This window comes from Eulemur rufifrons, chromosome 29, assembly GCF_041146395.1.
Source record: "Eulemur rufifrons isolate Redbay chromosome 29, OSU_ERuf_1, whole genome shotgun sequence".
NCBI classification, from domain to species: domain Eukaryota; kingdom Metazoa; phylum Chordata; class Mammalia; order Primates; family Lemuridae; genus Eulemur; species Eulemur rufifrons.
The window spans coordinates 63348061-63375757 of NC_091011.1; the positions used below are offsets into that span (position 1 = coordinate 63348061).

Consider the following 27697-nt stretch of genomic DNA (forward strand, 5'->3'; position numbering starts at 1 on the left):
CTTGGCCCTAAAGAGTTTCCTCCCACAGTGTGTTAGGCACAAAATCTCTGACCTTCAACAGAGTCCTTCTCCACATCACACCCTGCTACAATGTAAGTAGGAGGAATAGATTTATGCAAAACAAAAGCCCTTTGGCCGGGCGAGGTGGCTCACACCTGTAATCCTAGCACTCTGGGAGGCCGAGGTGGGAGGATCGCTAGAGGTCAGGAGTTCAAGATCAGCCTGAGGAAGAGTGAGACCCTGTCTCTACTAAAAATAGAAAGAAATGGTCTGGACAACTAAAAAAATATATAGGAAAAGATTAGCCGGGCATGGTGGCGCATGCCTGTAGTCCCAGCTACTCGGGAGGCTGAGGCAGGAGGATCACTTGAGCCCAGGAGTTTGAGGTTGCTGTGAGCTAGGCTGATGCCACGGCACTCTAGCCTGGGCAGCAGAGTGAGACTCTGTCTCAAAAAAATAAAAAAATAAATACATAAAAATAAAAAATAATTAATTAAAAAAAAAAAGAGCCCTCGTTTGTTAGTAAAACCTGACCACCTTAACTACAATCCTGAGATGGTGCAGGTTAGTATCACACACCACACCCAGAAACAGAATGGGAGGGTTTCTCAGTTTGTCTGCTGACCCTTCCAGATCAGAATCTTTTGGGGTCTGAGAATCACAAACCAGAACATGTTTGACTGGTAAGATATGATTTAGGTAATTATTATGGATGAAATGCTTAGTTTGGGGGTTACAATACGGATCTATCTACATATGTACACTGCATATTGCCATTGTATTTTATTTCCATCTCTTCATGACTTCTGAACTTTTGATGAAAGGGGAGATTTTGTTTAGCTGTGGCTGGTGCCACCTAGTGGACATCATCTCCTCAACAGGTTTGAGTTTAGGATTTTTACTTACCTGGAAAAGATGGTGAGGAAGATGAAGATGACTAACATTCATTATTTCTTAGGCACTGTGTAAGGTGTGATGCTAATTTATTTAAATTCATTGGCTAATTTAATCTTAAAAAACCCACTACAGGTGGGAACAACTCTCCCCATTTTACAGGTACTTGGAACTGAGACAAGGAAAGGTTAAGTGAGTTGTCTAAGGAAGGCCAATCAGAAAGTAAATGGCAAAGCTAAAATTCCACAGCCCAAACCCTTTAACTACTATACTAAAACACCGAGCCAATTCTATAATTAAAGAAACCATTACAATGTGTTTGCATACTGGTAGATGAGTGAATGTTGATGGTGTCGTTAGCACCCTGGAGATGGTTGAAGACAAGTACAAACAGGTTCCAAGAAAGCAGCTTGATTGTCCCCTGGGGCATTAAGAAGGGGCCAAAAAATGTCCTGTACTGGACACTGGGTAAACAAGATTCATTCTGAATTCCTCTGGTGCCTTAGCTAAGTGTTAAGGAGGCCTAGGCTATCATTTTTATTGTCTCTTATTGCAGGAGATAAGCAAACAGTAACAATAAATGGAATAGCTCAAGTTGAGTGAAGACTGACACTCTCCTTCCCCTACAGCAAATTAGAAAGCCCACAAAGAGAGTATCATCCTCTAGCCCCTCAGTGAGAAGTTCATTGCACTCCAGTGCCTATTTTTTCTCTGCCAGGTAAACTTTACAGCTATCTTTATGGTGCTGTCAAGGACTTTCCGTGTAACCTGGAAAAATTAAATCATTCCCGTATGCATTAGTCAGCTTGGGCTGCTGTAACACAATACCATAGACTGGGTGGTGTAAACCACAGAAATTTCTTTTCTCACAATTCTGGAGGCTGGAAGTCCAAGGTCAGGGTGCTGGCATGGTTGGGTTCTGGTGAGAGCTCCCTTCCCGGGTGGCAGACAGATGCCTTCTTGCTGTGTGCTCACAAGGCCTTTTCTCAGTGCATGTACATGCAAGCTCTCTGGTGTCTCTTCTTATAAGGGCACTAAACAAACCCACCATGAAGGGCCTACCCTCATAACCTCATCTAATGCCAATCAGCTCCCCAAGGCCCCATAGCCAAATACTACCACATTGGGGGTTAGGGCTTCAACATGAATTTTGGAGGGATACAAATACTCAGTCCATGATATTCTGGCCCCCTAAAATTCATGTCCTTATTGCATGCAAAATATATTTATTTCATCTCCCACACCCCAAAAGTCTTAAGTCATTCTAGTAACAACTCAGAAATCTAAAGTCCAAAGTCTCTCTAGATCCCATGGAGTGTGAGGAAATCAGCTGCTAAGAAAGAAAAAATAAAAGGAAAAAAAAAGTTCAGACTCATCTAAATATCATTTAAATCAGATACAGATGAGACTTGAGGTATGATTCATCCTGAGGCAAAATTCCTCTCCGGTTATGAACCTGGGAAACCAGACAAGTTTTGTGCTTCCCAAATACAATGGTAGGGCAGGCATAGAACAAACATTCCCATTCCAAAAGGGAGAAATAGGAAAGGAAGGAGTGATCAGTTCAGGCAAGTCCAAAACTTAGCGAGGCAAATTCCATTAGATCTTAAGGCTTGGGAAAATTCCTCTTTGGCTTGGTGCTCTGCCCTCTAGGCTCACTGAGGTGGCAGCATCACTCCCACTGCTGATGGCGCAGCCCCAACCACGTGGCTGTCTGGGAGAGCCCTGCCCCTGCAGCCCTTTCAAACCAAGGTGGAAGCGGTCTTGCCCTCTCCCTTCCCCCAGGCTCCTGCACTCTGGGCCTGCGGTGGGAGTGGCAGTTCTGATGATCTCTGGATGACCTCTGAAGTCCTTCTTTTTCCTGAAGGATAGCACATGTTCACAGCTGAATAGTTCTATGGTCCTGTCCTGTAAAATCCAGGAAGTCCAAATGACTTCCTTCATTTTGTGCCTCCTTCTTTGTCCCCTTTAGATCAAACTGGCAGTGTCTCTGCTGGTATAATCCCATCTCTGTTCCTGGTTTCTGTTGAAATGGCTGATTAAGCCCATGAATAGCACTCATGATCGTTTTTATCAAATCGGCCACGTGCTTAGCGTTCTCTTCAGAGCAATCGTTCTTGGTTTTTACCATATGGATAGGCCAAGAATTTTCCAAATATTCAATTTCTGGTTTCTTTTTGCATAACAATTCCTTCTTCAATTCATCTCCTTCCTTTCACATTTCACTATAAGCAGTCAGGAGGAACCAACCTTCTTCAACACTACGCTTAAAATCTCCTTAGTTAAATATCCAATTTCAGCCTCACAAGTTCTACCTTTCACAAATACTAGAGCACAGGCCAGCCAAGTGCTTTGCCATTTTATAACAAGGATCAACTTTCCTCCAGTTAACACGTTCCTCCAATGATATTTTCCTCCTTTTTTTCTGAGACCTCACCAGAATTGTCCTTAATGTCTGTATTTCTAGCATAGACCTCAAAATCCCTCCAGCCTTTACTTATTATCCAGTTGCAAAGCCACTGCCACATACTTAGGTATTTGTTACAGCAGCATCCCACTTCTTGGTACCAAAATCTATATCAGTCAGCTTGGGCTGCCACAACAAAATACCATAGACTGGGTAGTATAAACAACAGAAACTTATTTTCCTATAGTTCTGAAGCTGGAAGTCTGAGATCAGGGTGCCAGGATGGCTGGGTTCTGGTCAAGATTCTCTTCCTGGCTTGCATACAGCTACTGCCTTCTTGTTGTGTGTTCACATGGCCTTCCCTCGATGCATGTGCGTGAAGAGAGAGAGCAAACAAGCTCTTCAGTGTCTCTTTTTATAAGGGCACTAATCTCATCAAGAATTAGTGATTAGACTCTGACTGCTTTACAATAGATGCTATCTTTAATGGAAAAGTTCTAGTTTTAACTAATTTTATTTGAAGTTGGTACAACAAAAAGACATGAAGTAAAACATTTTTTTTCTTTAATATGAGAGGTATTCTTTTCTAAAAGGTCTTGCTAGGTCAAGAAATTAAGGAAACCTCCAAGAAGTTGAATTTGTCATTCTTAATACAGTTATACATTGTTTATTGACAGAGATATGTTTTGAGAAATGCATTATGTTGTTGTACAAACATCGTAAAGTGTACTTACACAAACCTAGACGGTATAGCTTACTACGCACCTGGTCTATATGGTATAGTCTATTGCTCCTAGGCTATGAACCTGTACGGCATGTTACTCTATTGAATATTATAGGCAATTGCAACACAATGATAAGTATTTGTATATCTGAACATAGAACAGGTACAGTAAAAATACGATACAAAAGACAAAAAAATGGTACACCTGTATAGGGCCTTACAATGAATGGAACTTGCAGGACTGGAAGTTGCTCTGGGTGAGTCACTGAGTGGTGAGTGAATGTGAAGGCCTAGGATATTATTGTATACCACTGTAGACTTTATAAACACTGTATGCTTAGGCTACACGAAATTTATTTATTTATTTTTAGACAGAGTCTCACTCCGTTGCCCTGAGTAGAGTACCGTGGCATCAGCCTAACTCACAGCAACCTCAAACTCCTGGGCGCAAGCGATTTCTGTCTCAGCCTCCCCAGTAGCTGGGACTTTATAGGCGCACACCACGACACCTGGCTAATTTTTATATTTTCAGTAGAGACGGGGTCTCGCTCTTGCTCAGGCTGGTCTCGAACCCCTGAGCTCAAACAGTCCTCTTCCCTTGGCCTCCCACAGTGTTAGGATTATAGGCGTGAGCCACTGTGCCCAGCTACACTAAATGTATAAAAAAATTTTTTCTTTCATCAACAGTAAATTTTTAACTTTTTTTTTTTTTTTTAAGGCTAGCCAAGTGAAGAAGGAACAAAGAAATCTGTAACTGGTTGTGATCAATTAGTTGTAAACACCATTGTACTTGGACCAGCCAATTTTTTAACTTTTTGATTACTGTAATAAAACTTAGCTTAAAACACACATTGTACAGCTGTACAAAAATGTTTTTCCTTATTCTATAAGCCTTTTTCTTTTAAAATTTCTGATTTTTTACTTTTTAAACTTTTTTGCTAAAAATTAAGACACAAACACACACATTAGCCTAGGCCTACACAGGGTCAGGATCACCAATATCACTGTCTTCTACCCGCACATCTTGTCCCACTGGAAGGCCTTCAGTGGCGATAACAGGCCTGGAGCTGTTATCTGCTTTGATAACAATGCCTTCTTCTGGAATAGCTCCTGAAGGGCTTGCCTGAGGCTATTTTACAGTTAACTTTTTTTTAATAAGCAGAAGTATACTCTAAAATAATGATAACAAAGTATAGTAAATACATAAACCAGTAACATAGTCATTTCTTATCAAGTATTACATACAGTACATAATTGTTATGCTATAATTTTATGACTGGCAGTGCAGTAGGTTTGTTTACACCAGCATCACCACAAACATGAGTAATGTATTGTGTTATGTTATTAAGCTGGCTGTGACATCACTAAGCAACAGGAATTTTTCAGCTCCATTATAATCTTATGGGACCACCATTGCATATGTGGTCCATGGTTGCACAAAATATCGCTATGTGGAGCATGACTATATTTTAAACTACTTTTAAATTCTAAACAGTGAAGGTAGATGATTTGCAAAAAATTAGTACTTACCTGCTTTCTGTCCCCTTTGTTCTTTAGAATTTTCCCGTTATATTTGTTTTGTCCAGGTTTATTACATTTACCTTCTATTCTGCAATCAAAATTTCTATAGTTGCTTAGTATTAGTAAAGTTGAATATTTATTTATTTATTTATTTATTTTTTTGAGACAGAGTCTCACTCTGTTGCCCGGGCTAGAGTGAGTGCCGTGGCGTCAGCCTAGCTCACAGCAACCTCAAACTCCTGGGCTTAAGCGATCCTACTGCCTCAGCCTCCCGAGTGGCTGGGACTACAGACATGTGCCACCATGCCCGGCTAATTTTTTGTATATATATATTTTAGTTGTCCATATAATTTCTTTCTATTTTTAGTAGAGACGGGGTCTCACTCTTGCTCAGGCTAGTCTCGAACTCCTGACCTCGAGCGATCCACCCGCCTCGGCCTCCCAGAGTGCTAGGATTACAGGCGTGAGCCACCGCGCCCGGCCGTAAAGTTGAATATTTAAACCAGCTATACTTTATTAGAGTATGTTTTGCACAGGCAAAATAAGTTATTTGCTTTGTTAACTGATGTATCTGTAGTGCCTAGAAGAATGTCTGACACATAGTAGGCACTAATAAATGCTTGAGTAAATTATTTTACCAGTTTTTCACTTCCTGAGTTTTAAATTTTAATTTCTCTAATTGACTAGATTTCATTGTTGCGTATACATATATGTATAAATAAACACACACATATACACAGAGTAGCCCCACCCACCACCCCCCAAAAAGCTCAGGCATGTTGTGTTGCTTAAGTTCCTTCATGATTGAAAATGACCGTCATTTGCCTGTATGCTTGAATATCATCCTCACTGGACATAATATTGTTTGGCTGTACGTCCCCCAGCAGAACCTCTACATGCATGGGCCATTATCTTCTGGCATTGGATGCTCCTTGCTCATTTTATTGAGTGAACTCTGAATATTGGTTTAATAAATTGTTCTTTACAATCCTAGTTATCAGTGTCCTCGCAACATAAATTTTTTATTTAAGCTTTTAGCCAGTTATTTTGCACATTCATGTGCAAGTTTTATTTTTTTATTTTTATTTTTTTATTTAATAGCTTTAATGAGATATAATAGACTTGTAATAAACAGCACATACTTAAATTACACAATTTAATGAGTTTTGATGTATATAAACCGCTAAAACCATCATAACAAAATCAAGAAAACGCAATAATGAACATAATCACTCCCCAAATTCCACAATGTGTTTGTATCCCTTTGTGCAAGTTTTAAATGTTTTTAAATTTTGACATGGCCATATCTTTGATGATATTCTTTAGTAGGTCAACAAACATTTTGTGAGGACCTTCTGCTCAGTTCTGTGTATCATACAAATATGAATGAACAATGGACCCTATCCTTAAAGGAGCTTTATTTTTAGGGTGGATAAAATAAGCATGTTGACACAGCACAAAGTAGAAAGTGATATCTTAAAAGAAACAGTGCCTGGGTGTTCTGAAGGTGCAGTAATTATCAAGAGGAATAAAAGAAATGAAAATTTATTGAAGGTCCATTATTTCGCAAGCAATAAAAAGCCTTTACAAACGTCATCTCCTTTGATCTTCAGGTCAACTCTGGGGAAAGCTATCATTATCCCCATTTTACTGATACAAAAATTGAACTTAATTAATTGTCCAATATCACATAGGGAGAATTCAGATTTGAACCCAGTTCTGCCTGATTCCAAAGCTTATACTCTTTCTCTACTACACTGTATTACCTGTTGCAAAAGTGAATCAGAGAAGGCAGCATGTGAGCAGGTGCCTTGATGGGGAGGTAGTTCTTAAGGTCGGAGTAAGAATTGCAAATCCATGCCTAGTACTTTCCCCAGTGGAAAGACTGCTGGGTGTTAAATCTACCATTAGGAATTGTTTTTTGCTCCTTTGGAGTTCTGGAGGTAGCCATTATCAATTATAAGAGAAACTCCAAGTAGCTGTGTCTTAGGTTTCCTGGCATTCTTTGGCCTTGGATATCTATCTTCTTCCTTCTTACCCCTTTGCACAGATGTATAAGCTCTTCAAAACACCATGGGAGATATAAAGCAGTGGTTTTCAAACTTAAATGACAACCCAATCAGTGTACTCTGACATCATTTTAGTGTGTTGTAACCAGCACATTTTTTAGAGGGGCAGAATAGAAATTGCAGAGAGCACTGCATATAGAAAGGGTAAGTATAGTTTCATATCACTTACATGTATATTTATGTGTGTGAGTTTGTGTTTATATATTGGGCTATGATGTAAAACATAGAGATATATTTATTTAAACAGTAACAGGGTCTATTTACAAACAAATAAACCAGGTGTGTTAGTCTGTTTGTGCTGTTGTAACAAAATATCTGAGACTGGGTAATTTATAAACAACAAAAATTTATTTCTCATAGTTCTGGAGGCTGGAAAGTCCAAGATCAAGATGTCAGTAATCTAGTGTCTGGTGAGGGCTCTCTGCTTCCGAGATGGCACCTTGTTGCTGTATCCTCACATGGTGGAAGGGCAAGAGGGCCAGGCAGCTCTCTAAGGGCTCTTTCATAAGGGCATTAATTCCATTCATGAGGGCAGAACCCTCATGACTTAATAATTTTCCCAAAGGCCCCACCTCTTAATACCAACATATGGTTCAAATTCCAACATATGAATTTTGGAAGGACACATTCATTCAAACCATAGCACCAAAGAAGCCTGTTACAACTGGCATGGAGTGGCAGCTGAGGTTCGGGTCAGGGGACCCACAGATGAAAGCTTTCTTAAGTCTAGGAAATAGTATCACAGATTACTTGCTTATAATATAATGGCATAGCCAGAGAGCAGTTTAACAACCTAAGCATTCTTTCAGGAGTAAGATGAATAAAAAAGGAGAGAGAAAAAACAAAGCAATTAGTTTTTAGCAAAGAAGCTATAGGAAGGAGCGGGCATACTCAGCTTAAAGGATATACATTGCAAAATTTTCCTTCTTAGAAAAGAAGGAAGTTTGCAGGACCTATCTAAATCAAAGGGCTTCTTTTCAAATGGTTATGTATATTGCCAGGCCTCAAAGGATGTAATCTTCTTAAAGAGATGAGTGAGAAAATGCCTTGAATCAGCAATGTTCAGTCCTTACAGTCTTTATTTCCTTCTTATTCCATGAATCTGTCCCTTGCCTAGTTTTTGATGGTGTTGAAAAAGCTGGCCATCATAATTTGAAAAGGCATATATTTAACCAGTATATTCTACTGCCTCTTCCATCCATTTCTACTTATCAGACTTGTTGGCCCGTGCAGTGGCTCACGCCTGTAATCCTAGCACTCTGGAAGGCAGAGGCAGGCGGATCACTTGAGCTCAGGGGTTCAAGACCAGCCTGAGCAAGAGCGAGACCCTGTCTCTACTATAAATGGAAAGAAATTAGCTGGACAACTAAAAATATGTAGGAAAAATTAGCTGGGCATGGTGGCACATGCCTGTAGTCCCAGCTACTTGGGAGGCTGAGGCAGAAGGATTGCTTGAGCCCAGGAGTTTGACGTTGCTGTGAGCTAGGCTGATGCCAGGGCAAAAGAGAAAACTGTCTCCAAAAAGAAAAAAAAAAAAAAAAATAGGGAAAATGAATATAGAGCACAGATGCTAAAGCAATGCATGGAAGTAACAGATGTCAAATCAAATCAAATGATACATGCTTAACATTTTATCAAATCTAAAATAAGTGAATCTTTTTTTTTTTTTTTTTTTTTTGAGACAGAGTCTCACTCTGTTGCCCAGGCTAGTGTGAGTGCCGTGGCGTCAGCCTAGCTCACAGCAACCTCAAACTCCTGGGCTCAAACAATCCTCCTGCCTCAGCCTCCCAAGTAGCTGGGACTACAGGCATGTGCCACCATGCCCAGCTAATTTTTTCTATATATATATTTAGCTGTCTATATAATTTCTTTCTATTTTTAGTAGAGATGGGGTCTTGCTCTTGCTCAGGCTGGTAAGTGAATCTTCTTTCAGTAAATTTTCATAACTTATGCATCATAAAAGGCTGACAAAACTTTTGACTTATAGATTAAATTATATAAGATACAAATTGAAAGCTCTTTTTAATTCTAATTCTTTAGATATTAGCATCAGTTGACACTAATAATATTATTTTGAACCTGATTTGCATCTATCTGAAGTTTAGCTGATAAGCTAAGCATGATTTTTTTTTTTTTTTTAAAAAAAGCACTTCCTAGGTGAAAACTATCTTCTTTTATATCCCCAAATTGGTAAAAAATGTCTGACCACATCAGCACTGTATTTAAAGAAACAAGGAGGTATGGGAGAAAAGTTGAGCTTTCTCCAATCCCCAAACAACAATAATCTCTCAGCAACTGAAAGAATCTTGAAAACCACTTAGTAATACAGAACTATACATTGTAACAAAAGCAAGGATAACTTTGATTCATAAATGTCTTAAGTTCACTCTTATCTTGGGCCAAGAAAAAGAAGTCCTTTGTTGTGAATATACCTAAAAACGTGTTTATAAAGCCGAATGTATAGAGTAAAAGTCTTTTAAAAGATCCCAGTAAAATAATCACCAAATAACATGGTACATTTACATAGTATCGATCATCACAGTATTATTCAGAGCTGTTATTGTAACTAGGCAGATATAACACACGGCTACGCATACTTTATTTGGAATTCTGTGCCGTGAAAACATTTCTGTAAGAGGTCAATATAATAATCGTTTATTGATCTAGGAACTCTGGCACTGAAAGCGTGAATAACCCAAGGTAATGATGTCGTCACCAAGGGACGACAAGAATAGAACCCAAATCCCTTGACTCCCAAGCTTGTGTTTTCCACTAATTGTGCTCCTTTCTATTCATCTGAGAGCATCAAGTGTAAAGGGTTGGAGAAGGGAGTGGACACAAATGAGCCAAGTCTGCGAGGTGGAGACAGCACTGAAGGTCCTAAGGAATCGCCCTTTGGCACTTTCCTTTTGTTTTGGCTGAAGAAGATGAAAGCAGCAGCAACCACAAACCCCTGGGACCAAGAACTGGAACTAGGTACCGCCTGTTGTGGTAACTCTCTCTTCCTCATTGTAGGCCTTTCCTTTTCAACCCCTCCCTTCCGGCCAAGCCCTGGCGCTCTCTTCACCTCCCTCGGTTTCTATCTCCCCTCTTCGGCCCCACTCTGCACGGTGCAGCCAGGTGTCCCCATAAGGGGCGGCTGCTGCGCCGCACTCGCCCTCCAGCCGGCCCTTGCGTCCAGTCCTTAGGAGAGATGCTCCAAGGGTTCGTAGCACCACAAGCGTTTTCTCTAGAAAGTGAGTGGTAGCCAAGCATTACGTTTCAACTGTTAGAAACTTAAGAGGGGGGAACGGAGGCATATACCAGGTCTGCTCTGTGTGAGTCTAGGAAGCTCCGTCACGACAAAGCAAAATTTAGACAATAAGCATAGAGCCTTTCTCTCTAGCTGGGGGCTTCACAAACCTCACCCGTCCCCTGGGCAACCTCCCACTGGAGGACGCCTTCCAGAGCGCGCGTGTTTACGCTTTTCCTAGACCGGGCGGAAGAGAAGCGCGCTGATCGACCCCGGGGGATTCCAAACCGTTACTCCGCCCGCCGGGGTGTGGCCAGCGCAACGGCCGAGCCTGCGCAGTAGGCTTGGCCGGCTCCAGGGCCCCGGAGCACTACAAGTCCCAGAAGGCACCGCTCCGCGGGGCGGGCGGCCCTTACCTGCTGCGAGCTTATTCCTTCGGCTTCCTACGCTCTCCCGCTCTCCCCCTCCCCCGTCGGTGTCCTTTCTCTTGAAGCACATGAGAAGCCTCAGCAACCTTAACACCGAAGCTCTTCGCGTACTCGCTCTTTCTGCCTCTGCTCGAACTATGCCTGACTCCCTTACCGGGGTGGGATAGTGGATAAAAAGGAAGCCTTCGCAGGCCAAGGCTGGGGCAACCTGGTTGCACTTCCGCCTCCCGGGCTCCGGAAGGTATCGCGCACGCGCTTGCTGCGACTCCAGCGCGGTTGACTTCCGCTCCCACTGTGCTCTGCGAGCCGAATCATGGATCACACTGGTAAGGAGGCGGAGGCAGTGGGGGTCCCGGTTCCATGCCCCCTTGGCCGGTCTGGGACTGGTTGCCCAGCGGGCAAAAGGAATTATGCTCGCTCTACAACACTGGGCTGTGGCAGTGAGAAAGAAATCTCACAGACCCCTTCCTGTACCCGGCAGGGGCCTGCTGCTTCCCGGCCTACCCTCCGGTGCGGTACCTACCTCCTCGGTGCCGGCAAGAGCCGCTTCTTCGCTGGTTCTGTTCGCTTCGAGCCGGGACGGTGGGCGGCGCAGGCCTCGTGGGAACGGGAGAGCTTCGGCTCTTTTTTTCTCTACCCAACTGCTCTGCCCTACGTTATGGGGACTGGCGGGTAGATTCCACTCTCCGAGTTGGGGAAACCTCGTTACGCTGGAAGTGGATGGGCGAGAATGGGTTGGAGACATACTGCTGTGTCAGTCAGCTTTGGGCGGGTGCTGCAGTGGTCACCTCTTGTCGTTGTCTCTCTCCGGTTCTTCATGGACTAGAGGTGAGAGAAGAGAGTCGGATATAGTTTTGGGGACCAAACTCAGAGCAACTGTTGTACCTAAGCCCGAAGCATGCCCCGAGCTTCGGCCGTGGTCCTTACTCATCATCATTTGGGGGTATTTACAAAGGAAGAAGAGCTTAAAATCAAGACATTCTCAGCCCTTTCTCCAAGTAAGAGTGGCTCCACCCTTTGTTTTGTACTTTTGGCTTTTGCTTCCATGTGGTTCTTGGATATTGAATGAGTGCACTTGGAGTTAAAAAGTGCGCCGGCTGCTCTATCGACCGCATCACAAGTAGAGAAAAAGGCTTTTTTCTTAAGTGTTGATGGAGATGTCCTGATTTATCAAATATCTGCTTAATTACATAATGACGTGTGTGGGTGTGTATGTATATGTATGTGTATATATATAATTATGCCAGATACCTACAGATACATGTAGGCTTGGAAATGGAATGGTAAACAAGACAGACTGAGTCTCTGACCTGATGGACCTTACATTCTGTTGGGGAAGACAGGCAATAAACAGGTTTTTTAAAAAACTAAATATTTACAGATGATGATGAATGCTTTGAAGAAAATAGTGCTGGGAGACTAATAGGAAATTTCAGAAAGGGTGGTCAGGGAGTGTCTTTCTGGAAAGGTAACGTTTAAGATGAGATCTTTTGGATAAGAAGAATCCAGCCATGGGTTCAAGCACGAGGTAGAACATTTCCAGCAAGTACAAAGGCACTGAGGTAGGAAAATGTAGAGAAGGACAGTCACCTGTGGCCTTGTTACAGCCAGAGGGTAAGAGCCCTAAAATGAGATTGGAAAGGAAGGCAGCTGTCACATCGTTCACGACATTGAAAGTCGTGCTAAAAATTTGAATTTTAATTTAAGTGAATATGAAACCATTGAACAGAAGTAGAAGAGGAACATAATCTCTTTAAAAAATATAATAGGCTCTTCTATGGAGAATGGTGGAAGAGAGGGAGGCAAGAATAATGGTAAATAGCCAATTTAAGAGGTGATTGCAGTAGACCGTTGGGGAGGGTTGGTTTAGTGAAAATGAAGGGGAATGGGAAGATTCAGTAAGTATTTTGGTATTAGAACTCATTTTACTGATAGATTGGTTTGGAGGTATGTGAGAGAAAGGAGAAATACCTAGGTCTCTGGTCTGAGCAGCTGGGCAGTGCTCTTTACGGAGCTGGGGAAAACTAGGAAGAAAGCAGTCTTTTTTGGTAGAGATGGGACACAAGAATTTGGGAATGAGAGTTTGGTTTTGGACCGCTGAGTATGAGAGATGTATTGAGTCAAAAGGGGGGAGATGTCAAGTGGAGAGCAGAGGAAAGATCTGTACAGAAAATAAATATTTGGGAGTTAGTATCTCATAGCTGATATTTTAAAGCATGAGGATGGATGTGATCACTTAAGAAGAGTGAGTACAGAGAAAAGGGCCTAGAACCAGGCTGTAAGGAACTCCAGTGTCTGGAAATCTTACACTGTTGAAACTCTGGGATCTTGATGTTAGAGTAGCAAACATTCAACTCTAGGAAAATATTTCTCATTTGAGTCTGTTACTGGAATTGGGAGTCAAGTCCCTGCCACCGGTGGGTAGAGGCTGTTATGTTAGGAAATCATAATGTGGATGATGGGCATGTAAAGATTATTTATCTTCATTCTCAAAGTTAAAAAGTTTCCTAAGGAAGTAAGTCATCCTAACATGAAAATATTCACTAATGAGCTAACCAGTTAAAAAAAAAAATAGTTCCCATTAGTTCCCATTCATATCCCTTATCCCCACCATAAGCTAGTGTTTAGCATTAGCTGCTTATCTGTTCTTTGAATTTCTTTGTGAGTCAGTCTCCTTGATGTTTCATATCAGAAGACAGTATCAAATACTGTGCGTTGATTTTATGAGGTAAAATTAGAAAATTGGCAAAAGATTCAGGTTTTCATGAAATTCATAAACATGAATTTGATAACTATTCGAATCACAAATAAAGCCTTTGACAAATGAGGAAATGCCAGTTAGCTAGTTAATTGAAGACATCATGTCAAGTTACCATCTCTAAAGAATTATTTTAGTATCAAAAGATTAAGGAGTCCTTGGGAAAATTGATGAAACCCTTGAACATTAGGCAAATATGACCCATTTTATGATCATGCTGAAAAATTCAAATGTAAAATGAAGGTGTTCTAATAGAATTTTGCCAGAAAAACTACTCCAAGAAACTCCTGGTTAATGTTAGTCATTCTAAGAATTAGCACTTTTCTAATTGCGACCTAAACTTTGTAAAATATTTCTTGGTTCCTTTTATATAAGATAAAATCCTAAATAAATATTTTTAAAAACTACGAGTGTTACTTTTTTAATGTGAATTCACCTTGAATGGCCAGTTGTCATTAGCACTTTCTGTGTAATATCCAAGAACTTTCTGTTGTTATGGGCTTTATGTTTTGTTACTATATTCAAAAGGAAATTGTGCTATGTGATCTGCTTCTTAATTATGAAACAAAAAAAAAAAAAGGCAAAAAAGCCCCAAACAAAATCAGAATGTTACCACTATTAAATGCTATACTCCATGAACTTGCAATTTTGGTGGGCAGCAGTAATAAGGAGCAGCAGTCTCTTGAAAGTGATAGGCTGTCCAAGCAACAGTAGAGACCTCAAGGCTTCTGGGTGGTGTAAAAAGGGCTTACGGTAAGGAAGTGTAGGTATTTTCGTCATTCAAAGGAAAAATCATTAAAAGTCCTTGTAATATCTGAAGGACAGCATTGAACTGTTAACTATCTACAACAACTTTTACTTCATTGAAAAGTCAGGAATACTTTTTAAGCAAGACAAAAGTCATTCTGTCATATGTATCTTTTTGCCGTTGCATTGATTGGAAGTGCTTTTACATAAATAAGCAACTACAATGAAAGCAGATGAAATACATTAATCAACTTGTTGGTCCATATAGTGAAATGTTGAAAGTTGATCAAGTTGAGTTTATCCTAACTCAAGATTTTAGCTATCCATGTAATCCCTTCTCCATGATTTTTTTTTTTTTTTGAGGATTAGCTGTTATAAAAGCAGAAGGTAGACTGAAAGATATTTAAAATCATTAAGGATGCATTTTGAATTTTGTTTTATATATTGTTCAGAAAAAGTGAAAATTAATGTGAATTTAATGTGTAACCCTAGTAGCCTTGGAGGTTATTAGGGCTTAGCTTACTACAAAATTTGGCTTTACTGAATTTAATGTGGACAGTTTGGCTATGAATCTTGATTGTAGTATTTCCTGCAGGGCAGCCACACAGCTGCCTTCAATAACTTGTCATGTCTAAAACATTACAGTTTTTGAAAAATTATGTTGTTTGCATTTTCTATTTCAGAGCATTTTCCCTTTTGCCTTTAGTGGGTAAAGCTGATTATTTTCTGTATTCATATATTTGAAAAAAGGTAACTCTTAAGCTTTATATAGAGTCAGTTCTTTGAAATAATGTTCCTACTCATGGGACAGGAGTTAATTTATCTCATAGATATAATAATTTATATCATAGATATAATAAGCAAAGGTACAACAAGGTATCAGTTGTTTAGACCTACGTGAAGCACAGAAACCATGTATCCTCCTAAATTGTAATTTTCCATTACAATGCTAAGAATAACTCAGTCACGTGTGTATCTCTAGAAATGTTATAGCACAAATACACTATTGCATGTTTCCACTACTAAATATTATAGTAATTTTTGCTATATTCCTGAATGCTTTTTAGAATAACTGTTTTACACTTAAGAGAATAATCACTTTGCTTAAACCTAACTTCATTTTCAAATGCATTATTTAATTTTGCCTTCATCGTGTTAGCTTTGTGCTTTCAGTTTTATTGGTTGTGCTAATATAAGTTAAGCTTAGTAAATTTATTGAGTGTTTACTTTATGATGATTAGTAAATTTATTGAGTGTTTACTTATGATGATCATACTTTATGATTAGACATGGAGATAAGGATGGTTTTGTTTCTTTTTCTTCTTTTTTTTAATCTCTTGTAGTTGCTTCAAGACAGTGGTTCTTATGTTGGGATCATGAATGGTTTTATGTTTCTGTAAACTCCTCTGGAATTCTATGGGAAATTTTTTTGTTCATTTTTCTAGGGAGAGGTTCTATAACTTTGATCAATTTCTTAAAGACTTCCATGTCTCAAAATGGGTTAAAAAGTATTGCTTTAACGGTTTATCCAAAATAGAGAAAATGAGCCATTAAACTTATGTCAATATGATATTTAAAATCAGAACTCAGATCTTTAACTCTTGAAAATGTTGAATATGTTGTTTAGTACCTGTGGCAGAATAATCTTCAAAAAGAAAAACTAAAGTTACAACTTTTTTCCTAACATAGACAATGAGTTGCAAGGCACTAATAGTTCTGGATCGTTGGGTGGTCTTGATGTTCGCAGACGAATTCCTATAAAGCTCATCTCCAAACAAGCTAACAAAGCCAAACCTGCACCTCGAACTCAAAGGACTATAAACAGGATGCCTGCAAAGGCTCCGCCTGGTGATGAAGGTAATTTATTGAAACTAATAGCTCCAACAGTCTTTCTATTTTTCTGATTGCACCAAATTGTCTATATAATCTTATTTACTTGTAGCTATCTCTTTTTTTTTTAAACTTACATACTCTTTTCATTCTTCAACTTTTTTTTTTATTTCTTTTGGCATGTTGTACTTTTCTCTTCCTTTATAAATATTTTGGATTTTTTTATTTAATTTTTCCTTCGAGGCAAAGTCTTGCTCTGTCACTCTGGCTAGAATGCAGTTGTGTCATCATAGCTCACTGCAACCTCAAACTCCTGGGCTCAAGTAGTCCTCCCGCCTCAGCCTCCCAAAATGCTAGGATTACAGGCTTGAGCCACCACACTCAACTGGGTTTTGTTTCTTTTGTTATTGAAAGTAACACTGCTTATTGTTTAGAAAAAAATCTAAACAGTATTGCAAAAAACATAACATTAGAAGTAAAATTTGCCCCCTCCCCCAACAATCCATGTTTCCAAAGATAGTCTCTGTTAAGACATTATATACAGAAGTATTAATTTTTTGTGCATAATTCCCTTTTGTATGTAATATGCATTTGAAATTTTGTCTTACCAGTACTTAAAAATGTACCTCATTAAAAAAAATAGGTTTAGATATTTCATTTATGGATATACCATAGTTTATTTAGCAGTTTTTCTAGTTGTTATGAACAATGTTACAGTAAATATATATACAGTTTTTAGTATGTATACTTTGTAGAATTTATAACTGCACAAATTTGGACAGTTTAAAACTTGATAGATATTGATTGTACATTTTAGAATTTGATACTGTCAAATTGCTCTTCAAAAAAGGTATATTAATTTATATGCCCACACACTAATATGGAGTACTACTATTAGTGACCTTTTACAAATTTTGTTTTGATATAAATTTGTTTAATTATAAGTGAGTTTGTGTATCTTCTCATAGTATTGGTCATTTCTTTTGCCTAGAATCTTTTTGATCATATCATTTCTCCATTTTTCTGTTTGGTTGTCTTTCTCTTGATTTTTATGAGTTCCTTGTAAATTGATAAAATTGGCTCTTTGTTATAAATTGTATATATTCCCCATTTATCTTTTGAATTTTGTATGTAAAACTTTTATTGTAGAGAAGTTTGAAGATTCAATATAGTCAGATATCCAGTCTTTGCTCTTAGGTCTTTGGGATTTTATGACATTCTTAGAAAGGCTTCACTTTTCCATTAGTATAAAACAGTTTTTTCATCTTCCCCTTCAGTATAGGTCAGCAAGCTATGGCTTGTGGGCCAAATCTGGCCCTCTTTTTATAAATAAAATTTTACTGGAACATGGCCATGCCTATTCATTTAAGTATTGTATGTGGCTTTCACACTTTCATGGCAGAGTTTAGTCATTGTGATTCAGACCATATTGCCCACAAAGCCTAAAATATTTACTGTCTGGCCTTTTACAGAAAAAGTTTGCTGGCACTGTTTTGGAACATTTATGGATATATATTTGGTTATTAAGAAAAATAAAAAATGGAGTCTGGCTTTATTTTTTCTTCAAAACAGCTAGCCATTGTCCCAACCATTGATTAGGAGTTCCACTGCTATCATATATGAATTAAAGTTCTAAAAGTATTTGTGTGTATTTCTAGACTTTCTATTCTATTCCAGCAATTTGTCTATTATTTCTTTTTTAGAATCAGACTGCTTTAACATGCCTTATATTATGGTTTCTTTTATTGTGGTGTTTCTCTTCCCATCTAAACAAGTATGCTTGAAGTCAAAGTGCTATAAATTATAATAGTAACAACCTAGGGTCACTGTTGCACTCTCTGTAATTTAGGCTCCCCACCTCTCTTTTGGCTTTTTTAAAAAACCGCATAGTAATGTACAGATATATTCTTATTGTAATAATACAAACAATGCAGAAAAACCAAAATCCTCTTCTATCCTTTTCCTCTGAGGTATTCTCTCTCCCTGTCCCTAAGCCCACAGCCCTTTCTAGACAGAGCACTACTGTTACTATTTTCTCTCTTAATAGAGCAAACTGAGGCTAAAGATAGTTACTGGATACTTTAGAGTCACCTATTTGAAGTTAAAAAAAATTGTTTTTTTCCTAGGCATTAATCAAAATGTTGAATTTGGGGTGCCAGTATGGTATCTATACAAATATATGTAGTTTAATGAGAGTGCAGTTTGAACTACTCTGAAAAATGATAATGTCCTCCTGATTTCTTTGGCTGTTGATCTCAATAATTTTCTGGGTTTGAAAAATTGATTTTCATTATTTTGAATTTTAGATCACACTAGCTTTTTTAAGGTATAAATGGACTATATAGGAGCCTACGGACACTTGGGTGTAACTTATAAGGGTACCCTGACTTTGAACTACATGTTATTACTTTGAATTACATGTGTATTGGAGATAAGTAAATAGCAGTACACTAGAGTGTCTTTCAGCTTCAAAAAATTCTTGCATCCTTATTTGTGAGTGTGTCTGTGTGTGTGTGTCTCTGTGTATAGGTGCTGTAATTTAGCCATGTGGGTAAGAGTTAAAACCTGTGTGCTTGGCTACTCTGTTTACCAGATCTAGGGCCAAAAGAGTCGTGAGAAGCCTGGCACCTTGGAGGGGATATATTTGTCTTCTCAGCTTTACTTTAGGTAATTGGATTCTACCTAGAATTCCCATCAGACTGTTCATTGGTTTTCTGTTCTTTTGTATGAGATGAGAAGATTGGCATCAGCTTTTTAATTAGGCCAGAGAAACTGAGCCTATCTGACCTTCATATTATCTTAAGTTTATTGATACATGCAGTGTAGGAGAGGCTACCTAAGAAGATAAGATATGGCTTTTTCTGCCTGGTTGATTAACTGGGGAGAGGTTTTAATTGACAGGATAAAATATGAATATGTTGAATGTTTCTAAAATCACACACAATCAGAAGAGGATATCTGATTTACTAAGTCTTAAGAAGAAAATCTACAGAATGCTTTATGTTTTTCTTTTGTTCTTTTGGCAATAAAATCATTCTCTTGCAAAATGATACCACTTTTGTAGATAGACTAGAATAAATGATAATATCTTAAAAAATATACAAGCGTGATGATGATAATCAGTAAAATTTTATACTGATAGTCTAATGAATTGATAAGAGTACTTGAATAGGCATCAAGAGATCTGAGTTCTTGACTTTGTCACTAATCTAATCTGTTGAGTTATTATGAGTATATAGTAATATTCTCCATTATGAAGTAAAAGATTTGGACTAGATCATAAGATCACTTCTAGTTGGTGTTTTAAATTAGCTTTAATTATCTTGTTCTTAGAAGAGCATTAAAAGGCATTAGATGGGCTTTTCAGTGACTAGGCCTATTTTGCCATTTACATGTATTTCCAAAATGAAATTTGAGGTTTGAGAAGTTAATGAGTAACATTTTCTTTTTTTTAGAAGGATTTGATTATAATGAAGAAGAACGATATGACTGTAAAGGGGGCGAACTGTTTGGAAATCAGCGAAGATTTCCTGGACACCTTTTTTGGGACTTTCAGGTATAACTTAAAATGAAAAATTTTATTAGGACAAGAAAATATTTTAAGTATTAAAAATTTTAAGTATTCAATACTTAAAATGTTTTATTGGAGCAATGCAAGACACATAAAGAATGTCTGGAGTGAACTTTTATTACAGCTATGATTTTTAGCACACACATTTGTTTATTAATGCTCTATTTCCAAAAATAATTCAAAGTAATTTTCAGTAAAATCAATAACCATTAACACTATTTAAGAAGAAAAATAAACTGATGGTAGTACAGCTGTAATGGTGGGGAATATGTGGGGATTATACCAAGAAACCTCTATTTCTTACTGTTTTAACTTTTATAAAACACTAATTTGTTGTGTAAATTATAGATACAATCTTTAGAATTGCTTAAGAAGGAAATTTTAATTATATCATTTCAACAGATTAACATCTTAGGTGAAAAAGATGATACACCAGTTCATTTCTGTGACAAATGTGGATTGCCTATTAAAATCTATGGGCGAATGGTAAGTCTAATTAAATAAAATATTGCTTTTGTAGATGTAAGCATTTGCATAGTGGTAGGATTCTGAAATTTAATTACATAGGTTTATCATTGTGTAATTACTAAGTTTGTGACATTTTAAATAAGTATGAAATATTTGAGGGAAGTATTGGAATACTATGGATTTAATATTATCGTGACAAATTCTTGAATTCTTATAAAATATTACTTTATTAAGGACACCAATTTCTGAAAACTAAATAATTTCTTTGGGCTATTTGATACCAGCTAGTGTACATTTATTCTAGTTTATTAAGGAAAATTTTTTTTTTTCCTAATAGAACAGAATAAAATCAATTATTCATTTCCGATGGCCATAATTTTTATATAAAACTAAATAAATAATACTTATAATTTCTGAAAATTGAATTCTAATCATTAAAAAAATTTTTACAACCCTAACTGTAATTTTATAATAATTTTAATATGTCCTTGCTCAAGAAAAGGTAGTTTTGCATTTGTGTTTGAAAAAAATTGATTTTAATATGTTAGTGATGGCAGAAGGCATTGATTGTGCACAGTTGCTTTGCTGTATATCATAGCAAAGTAATAATGGGCTGTGAGTTTAAAAATGTGTTTTTAGCACTCTGTCCTTCTTCATTTTTAGGTTTTTATGAGTTTATTAACTTAAGACTACCAGGGGAAAATACTACTTATATTAAATGTAGGAGATACTTGTTATTTTATTGCTTTGGAATAGTTTCAGGAGAAACAGGGTAAGATAAAACATAATTACAGTGTTGTTCTTCAGGAGCTTTTAACCTGCAGGGACTATGAGTGGCAATTTATAAGGTTTACACCTCTGGAAAGTATAAGCACATATGCATGTATACATTTATTGGGAAAAAGGCATAACATTCTCAGAAAGCTTTGTGATTGAAAGAAGTTATTACTTTTATATAATTAGTATTTAGTAAATGTTCATTTTAACCAAATAGTTCTCAAGTGCCTTCTAAGTCACTAAGCTTACTGTTTTTTTTTTTTTTTTGGAAATAATTTGTTTTAGTATACTTAACTATAATGTCTTTGTTTACAGATTCCATGCAAGCATGTTTTTTGCTATGACTGTGCTATTTTACATGAAAAAAAAGGAGATAAAATGTGTCCAGGGTAAGATAAGATCATCATCATATTTTTAAATGGTAAAGTTTGTAGAGTAATGATTTATAAATTAGATTAAAGATTAGAGGGTGATGTAAGCCAGGCAGGAAATCAAATGTGTAGGCATGGCCAATCTTTCTCTGTGAGCCAGGAGTTGATTTTAGCCTTTTTTTTTCTTTTTTTTTTTTTTTAAATATAACGGCTATGTAGCCACTATCAGTCAGTTCAAATTGGCCAAAGGGAAGAAATCTATTTGCCATCATAGAATTAGTACACAGAAAACAGTTCTTTGTTTTTTTGTTTTTTTGTTTTTTGTTTTTTTTTGATGGGACACTAGAGAAAGTAGTAGTATGGTGTGTTGATTGAGAACAAAGACTACAGAATTAGAATTTCAGGGTTCAAATCCCTGTTCTGCCATTTATTAGCTATGTGACATGAGCTGTTTTTTTATCTGTAAAATGAGGCTATTAATACCTACCTCCTTGGATTATAGACAGATAGATAGTAGCCAGTATATAGTAAGCATTATTTAAGTATAAGCTCTTATTTATTACCTTCAAATCTGATCATTTTGTCTTGAGTATATCTTAGAACACCATCATGACATAGACTCACACAAGTTATAAAGACCTAGATCCATTTTGGGATGGTTTTGAAGAAACCAGAATAAAATTAGGAATTTTTATTATCAGTTAAAAAAGGAAAGCTTAAGAAAGGCTGTGAGAGAAACTTCTTTGGAACAGCCGTAGGATTCTTAGATTCCTTATAATAGTTATTAGTTGATAACAAAGCTATGGACAATTGTAAGGGATGATTTCCTTTTACAGTATGGGGAAATTGACATCACTGAGAGGGAAAGGGATGATTTATTGACAACCCAATGACAACTAATTCTTTTGGCATGTTTTTATTAGGTTTTTAAAGTAACCAATTATAAAATCTGTATTGTGGGTTTAAAGACTATTTCGTCTATAGAATTATAATTCAGAAAAGTTAGGAAATTAGAAGTATATATCACTTATTTTTTGGGTGTTTTCTCTCATGCCTAATTTTCCAACATGGTGTACATTCACTTTATATAGTAAATTTGGTTGCTTCAATGGAATAAAGGATTTCAGATGTGATGAAACATTATGTAGAGGACTTGAAAAGTTTTCTTTTTTATGTAAGTGTTCTAATGTTAATGTTTAAAAGGAATTTGTTTTCAAAGTACTAAATGTAACTCTGGTAAGCAGGTTGCTTTGTGTGGTCATTAGCTATTTTAGGACAGAAGCCTATCTGGATTAACAGACCCAGATCAGGAAGTGAAAAGAAATGGTAACCAAAGTTAATGTAAATATTTTTATACTACTGCTTTTAAGCATCACCCAAAAGAAAGTGCCTTACATTCTGTTAATGTGAAGATGTTTCTGAATTTACAGTGAATTAGAAGCAAATCATGAGAAGTGTGGCACATGGCCAATGAAGGGAACATAGTAGTATGAATAAGGAGTGCCAGCCGTATAACAAGAATGAAAAATAGGCACAACTCAAAATCAAGAATATAGGCCAGGAGCGGTGGCTCACGCCTGTAATCCTAACACTCCGGGAGGCCGAGGTGAGAGGATCATTTGAGGTCAGGAGTTCCAGACCAGCCTGGGCAAGAGCAAGACCCCATCTCTACTAAAAAATAGAAAAAATTAGCTGGGCGTGGTGGCGCATGCCTATGGTCGCAACTACTAGGGAGACTGAGGTGGGAGGATTGCTTGAGCCCAGGAGTTCAAGGTTGTGGTGAGCTATGATCATGCCACTGCACTCAACCCAGGGTGACAGAGCGAGACTCTATCTCAAAAAAAACAAAAAACCCCAACAATATAGAGCCATTTAATATAATGCAAATGACCTCACACACATAGCCAGTGATAATAGCCTATATATATATACATATATAGTACTTAACTATAGTGACTAAATATTGGCACTTTCATTGTTTCATTTGATCTTAAGAATACTCTCTTAAGTAAGGCAAACAGATAAAAAAATGTTGTGAATTAGGTGGAGTGAATATTTTAACCACATTTTGCAAGGGAAGAAACAAACTTGAAAACAGTTATGTGACTACTCCAAATTACAGAGCTAATAAGATCCCAGATCTTTGTATTCCTAGTTCAGTCCTCTTTCCACTATGTCAAGAAGACTTTAACGGCAAGAATGGATTAAATGTAGTGAAATGAAGAATAGCTGTAGTTTTCATCCTGAATCATTAAGAAAATGTTAAGTTAAATTTAGTGCTCAAAATTTAGAAAGGCAAGAAAGTACTCCTTCGTAGTAGTAAATTGTCTTGACAATTCGGCAACCTCCTTCCTTAAGAGGCTTTAGATAATCAAGGTTTGAATTTAAATTGCTTATGTTGTTTAAGAACTCTCATGATTAGGCTGATCTTACTCATTGTGGTAGTCCTTGCAGCATCTAGTGTCTTCCACTTAGTAGTATCTGCTGAACAAATACTTACTGCTTAATAATACTATACAAGTTTGAATTGCATGATTATAAGTAGTCCTTTGGTTTGTCTTTGTTAGATTTTTTTGCAACTGCATACAAAGCATAGAAGTGTTTGAGAAAATTAGATAAATTCTAGGTCTTGGGAGGAATAAGATCTCTTCTTAAAACATAAGTCTGATATTAAGGGTTTGGAGGTTGACAGAAATGCTGATACTTAATGGCCAATGGACAACGAGGTAGAGAAAATTACAGGTTCACGCAGAGTAATTTTTAATTGTGACCTTTTGCTATATATTATGTAACAATTTTTGAGATATTTTAGAAAATTAGTGCATTATTTTTGTATTCTTTTTTTAGTAAATCAAATATTTTTTCCTTTCTAATTTAGCTGTAGTGATCCTGTGCAGCGAATTGAGCAGTGTACACGAGGTTCTCTCTTCATGTGTAGCATTGTTCAAGGGTGCAAGAGAACATACTTGTCTCAGAGAGACTTACAGGCTCATATCAACCATCGCCACATGAGAGCTGAAAAACCTGTTACCTGTGCTTCGCTGGAAAATGTTCATCCACCTATTGCCCCACCACCAACTGAAATCCCTGATCGTTTTATAATGCCACCAGACAAGCATCATATGAGCCATATTCCGCCAAAGCAGCACATCATGATGCCACCACCTCCTTTGCAACATGTGCCACATGAGCACTATAATCAGCCACATGAGGATATTCGTGCTCCTCCAGCAGAATTGTCTATGGCTCCACCTCCACCTCGTTCGGTCAGTCAGGAAACCTTTCGTATTTCAACAAGAAAACACAGCAATTTAATAACTGTCCCTATTCAGGATGACTCAAATTCAGGTGCTAGAGAACCACCACCTCCTGCCCCAGCACCTGCTCACCATCATCCTGAATATCAGGGTCAACCAGTGGTATCGCACCCTCATCATATTATGCCTCCACAGCAACATTATGCACCACCCCCACCTCCTCCACCACCAATAAGCCATCCAATGCCACATCCTCCCCAGGCTGCAGGTACTCCTCACTTGGTATATAGCCAAGCTCCACCTCCACCAATGACCTCTGCTCCACCACCAATAACCCCTCCCCCTGGACATATTATTGCCCAGATGCCACCTTATATGAATCATCCTCCTCCAGGACCTCCCCCACCTCAACATGGTGGTCCACCTGTAACTGCACCCCCTCCTCACCATTATAATCCTAACTCTTTACCCCAGTTCACTGAAGATCAAGGAACTCTGAGCCCTCCATTTACCCAACCAGGGGGAATGAGTCCTGGTATATGGCCTGTACCAAGAGGGCCACCTCCTCCTCCACGAATGCAGGGTCCGCCTTCTCAAACCCCACTTCCTGGACCACATCATCCAGATCAGACAAGATATAGACCGTATTACCAATGATAATAGTATTTTGAACTGAAGATATGATGAGGAAAAAAACTTATGTATAGTCGATCTTTTAATTAAGCTTTGACTTTTGGGAAGGAAAAGCACCTCTTACTGAGGTGGCTATAAAACATAGGGTCTTTTCTCTTAAAATGCTTTTAAATCTTGACTTTAGGATTGATTTCAAGTACTATACTGTAGTGCAGATAAGTGGCTCAGTTGAGCACAGCTATATTTTAACACCTTTGTTCCCCTAGTGTGGTAAATTGACCCAGAGGTGACCATTTGTAAAAAATTTGAAAAAAAATTTCATTGTTCCACTTTCAAAAGTATTGCTTTTGTTAAACCCAATGTTTAGTTTTTCTTGTGATACATTTTGTTAACCTGTGTAAAAGGATTAAATTTCAATATGGTTGTAAAAATGCTATTTTTATGTGAATTTAAGTGCAGCCACATACTGTTTTTTAAAACCATATGTTTTACCACTAATTTTCCCAAAGTTACAATAAAATCCTAAAAGTAAAAATCTACTAGAATTTGCTATAAGGCAGACTGTTAAATGATAGAGAATTATTTCACATTTTAGGCACTGAAATTTTGAGGTATAATAAGTATATAATGCACTTCACTTGGATGCCTTTTCATTTTTAGGCAGCCTCAGGAGCACCAAAATACATTGGAATTCCAGTACTGAGATATATTTATGTTTGTAATATTAAAAGGCATTACTAATTATTTGGAAAGATACGGCCAAAGTAATCAACTCTACAGGCTTCAAGCTGGTGGGGGGATGCTATTATTCATTAATGCTTTTTTACTGAATGGTTGGAATCACATGATACACCACGCATATTAAGCTTAAGTAACATTATTTTATAGAACTGTTTAAATGGTGTTATTTAGATAAAAATGTGTTCTGTTCATTGTCTTAAACTAAATATTTAGGGCTGAATAGGCTTTATATAATTCCTCATTTCATGGTAGAGTTTGATCCTGTGTTTAAGTGGGCTCTTGTTTATTGAATTTTAAACTGCAGTTTGATGCCATGGAGGAATTTGAATAATGTATTAATGAAGGACATACTCCTGTAATCACAAACTTCCATTTGCTCAGGTTTCATTGCTGTGTGATAGGATTTTTCCTCTAACTTGAAATTTTAAAACTGTTATTTCCTATTCCTTTTGTTGGTAAAGTAGTCTGAACTTGGAACATTTTAGTATAGAGTCAACAGCAAAGACTACCAGATAATTTTGTATTGGACAAGAGAAAAGCAGTGGCTAAATTGTGAATTTCAGTGCTTTATACGGTGCCTTTCGAGTCAGCTTTTGCATTATAGGGGCTTATTACAGTCCAACTAAGATGACCACTTACAGTTTATACAGAACTCGTATGTATAAATCAACCTTCTTAGGATATTATTCTATATCCTTTGAATTAATCCCTGTGAAGTTTTCCTCCCCCCTAAAATGGTGCATAATATAAACATGACGTGTAGTATGCAGATATCATTTATTAGATAGTTTGTAGTGTATAAATTTGGAACATACTTCTTTTGAACTGATTGCTAATTTACCATTTTATTCTGTCAGGTACAGGCAAAACAAATTCCCATCTTGGATGATCAGATGCAAAATCATTTCTGAACTTAGAGCAGAAGTTAGAAATAATATAAATGGCCATTTCAACCTTGACTGGCCAGAAATAACTAATATACTTTTTTCTTTTAAGCAAGTGACTTTTTTTACACTTAGTTTGAAAGTTCAGTGTTAATGCAATATTTCTAGTGAGAAATGCTTGTTATTAAAAGCATGGGAGTGAAATAGTGTGAAATGTTGGTGGTGAGTGCATCTATCATATTACTGTAGGTACTTGGACTGGTGCAAACTTGATTCCTTTTCAAGCCCCTGTTTAGGAGCTGTTAAAATATTACTGATAAAAATCCAAGCCATTGTTTCATGTAATAAGAAAATAACCAAATTTACTTTAAAGCTTCTCAACTAT

General features: G+C 37.5%; 1 protein-coding gene and 1 long non-coding RNA gene across 3 annotated transcripts; one reads left to right on the plus strand and one right to left on the minus strand.

Moving 5' to 3' along the window:
- Positions 1-10192: 10192 nt before the first annotated feature.
- On the minus strand, positions 10193-11485 carry LOC138376845 (uncharacterized). The gene is made up of 2 exons (XR_011231754.1): positions 11362-11485; positions 10193-10844 (listed from the first exon to the last, which is right to left on the minus strand). It is a non-coding gene; the product is annotated as an uncharacterized lncRNA (long non-coding RNA).
- Positions 11486-11537: 52 nt separating this feature from the next.
- Positions 11538-26415, plus strand: CBLL1 (Cbl proto-oncogene like 1). Of its 2 annotated transcripts, none has more exons than XM_069461401.1 (6): positions 11538-11601; positions 16470-16637; positions 20066-20166; positions 20584-20667; positions 21742-21815; positions 24676-26415. In XM_069461401.1, exons 1-6 carry the CDS (start codon positions 11589-11591, stop codon positions 25709-25711), a joined length of 1476 nt encoding a protein of 491 aa, XP_069317502.1. In that variant the 5' UTR covers positions 11538-11588; the 3' UTR covers positions 25712-26415. The 2 variants fall into 2 exon arrangements, with proteins under 2 accessions (XP_069317502.1, XP_069317504.1); XM_069461403.1 differs by having other exon boundaries at positions 20069-20166.
- The last annotated feature ends 1282 nt before the right edge of the window (positions 26416-27697 follow it).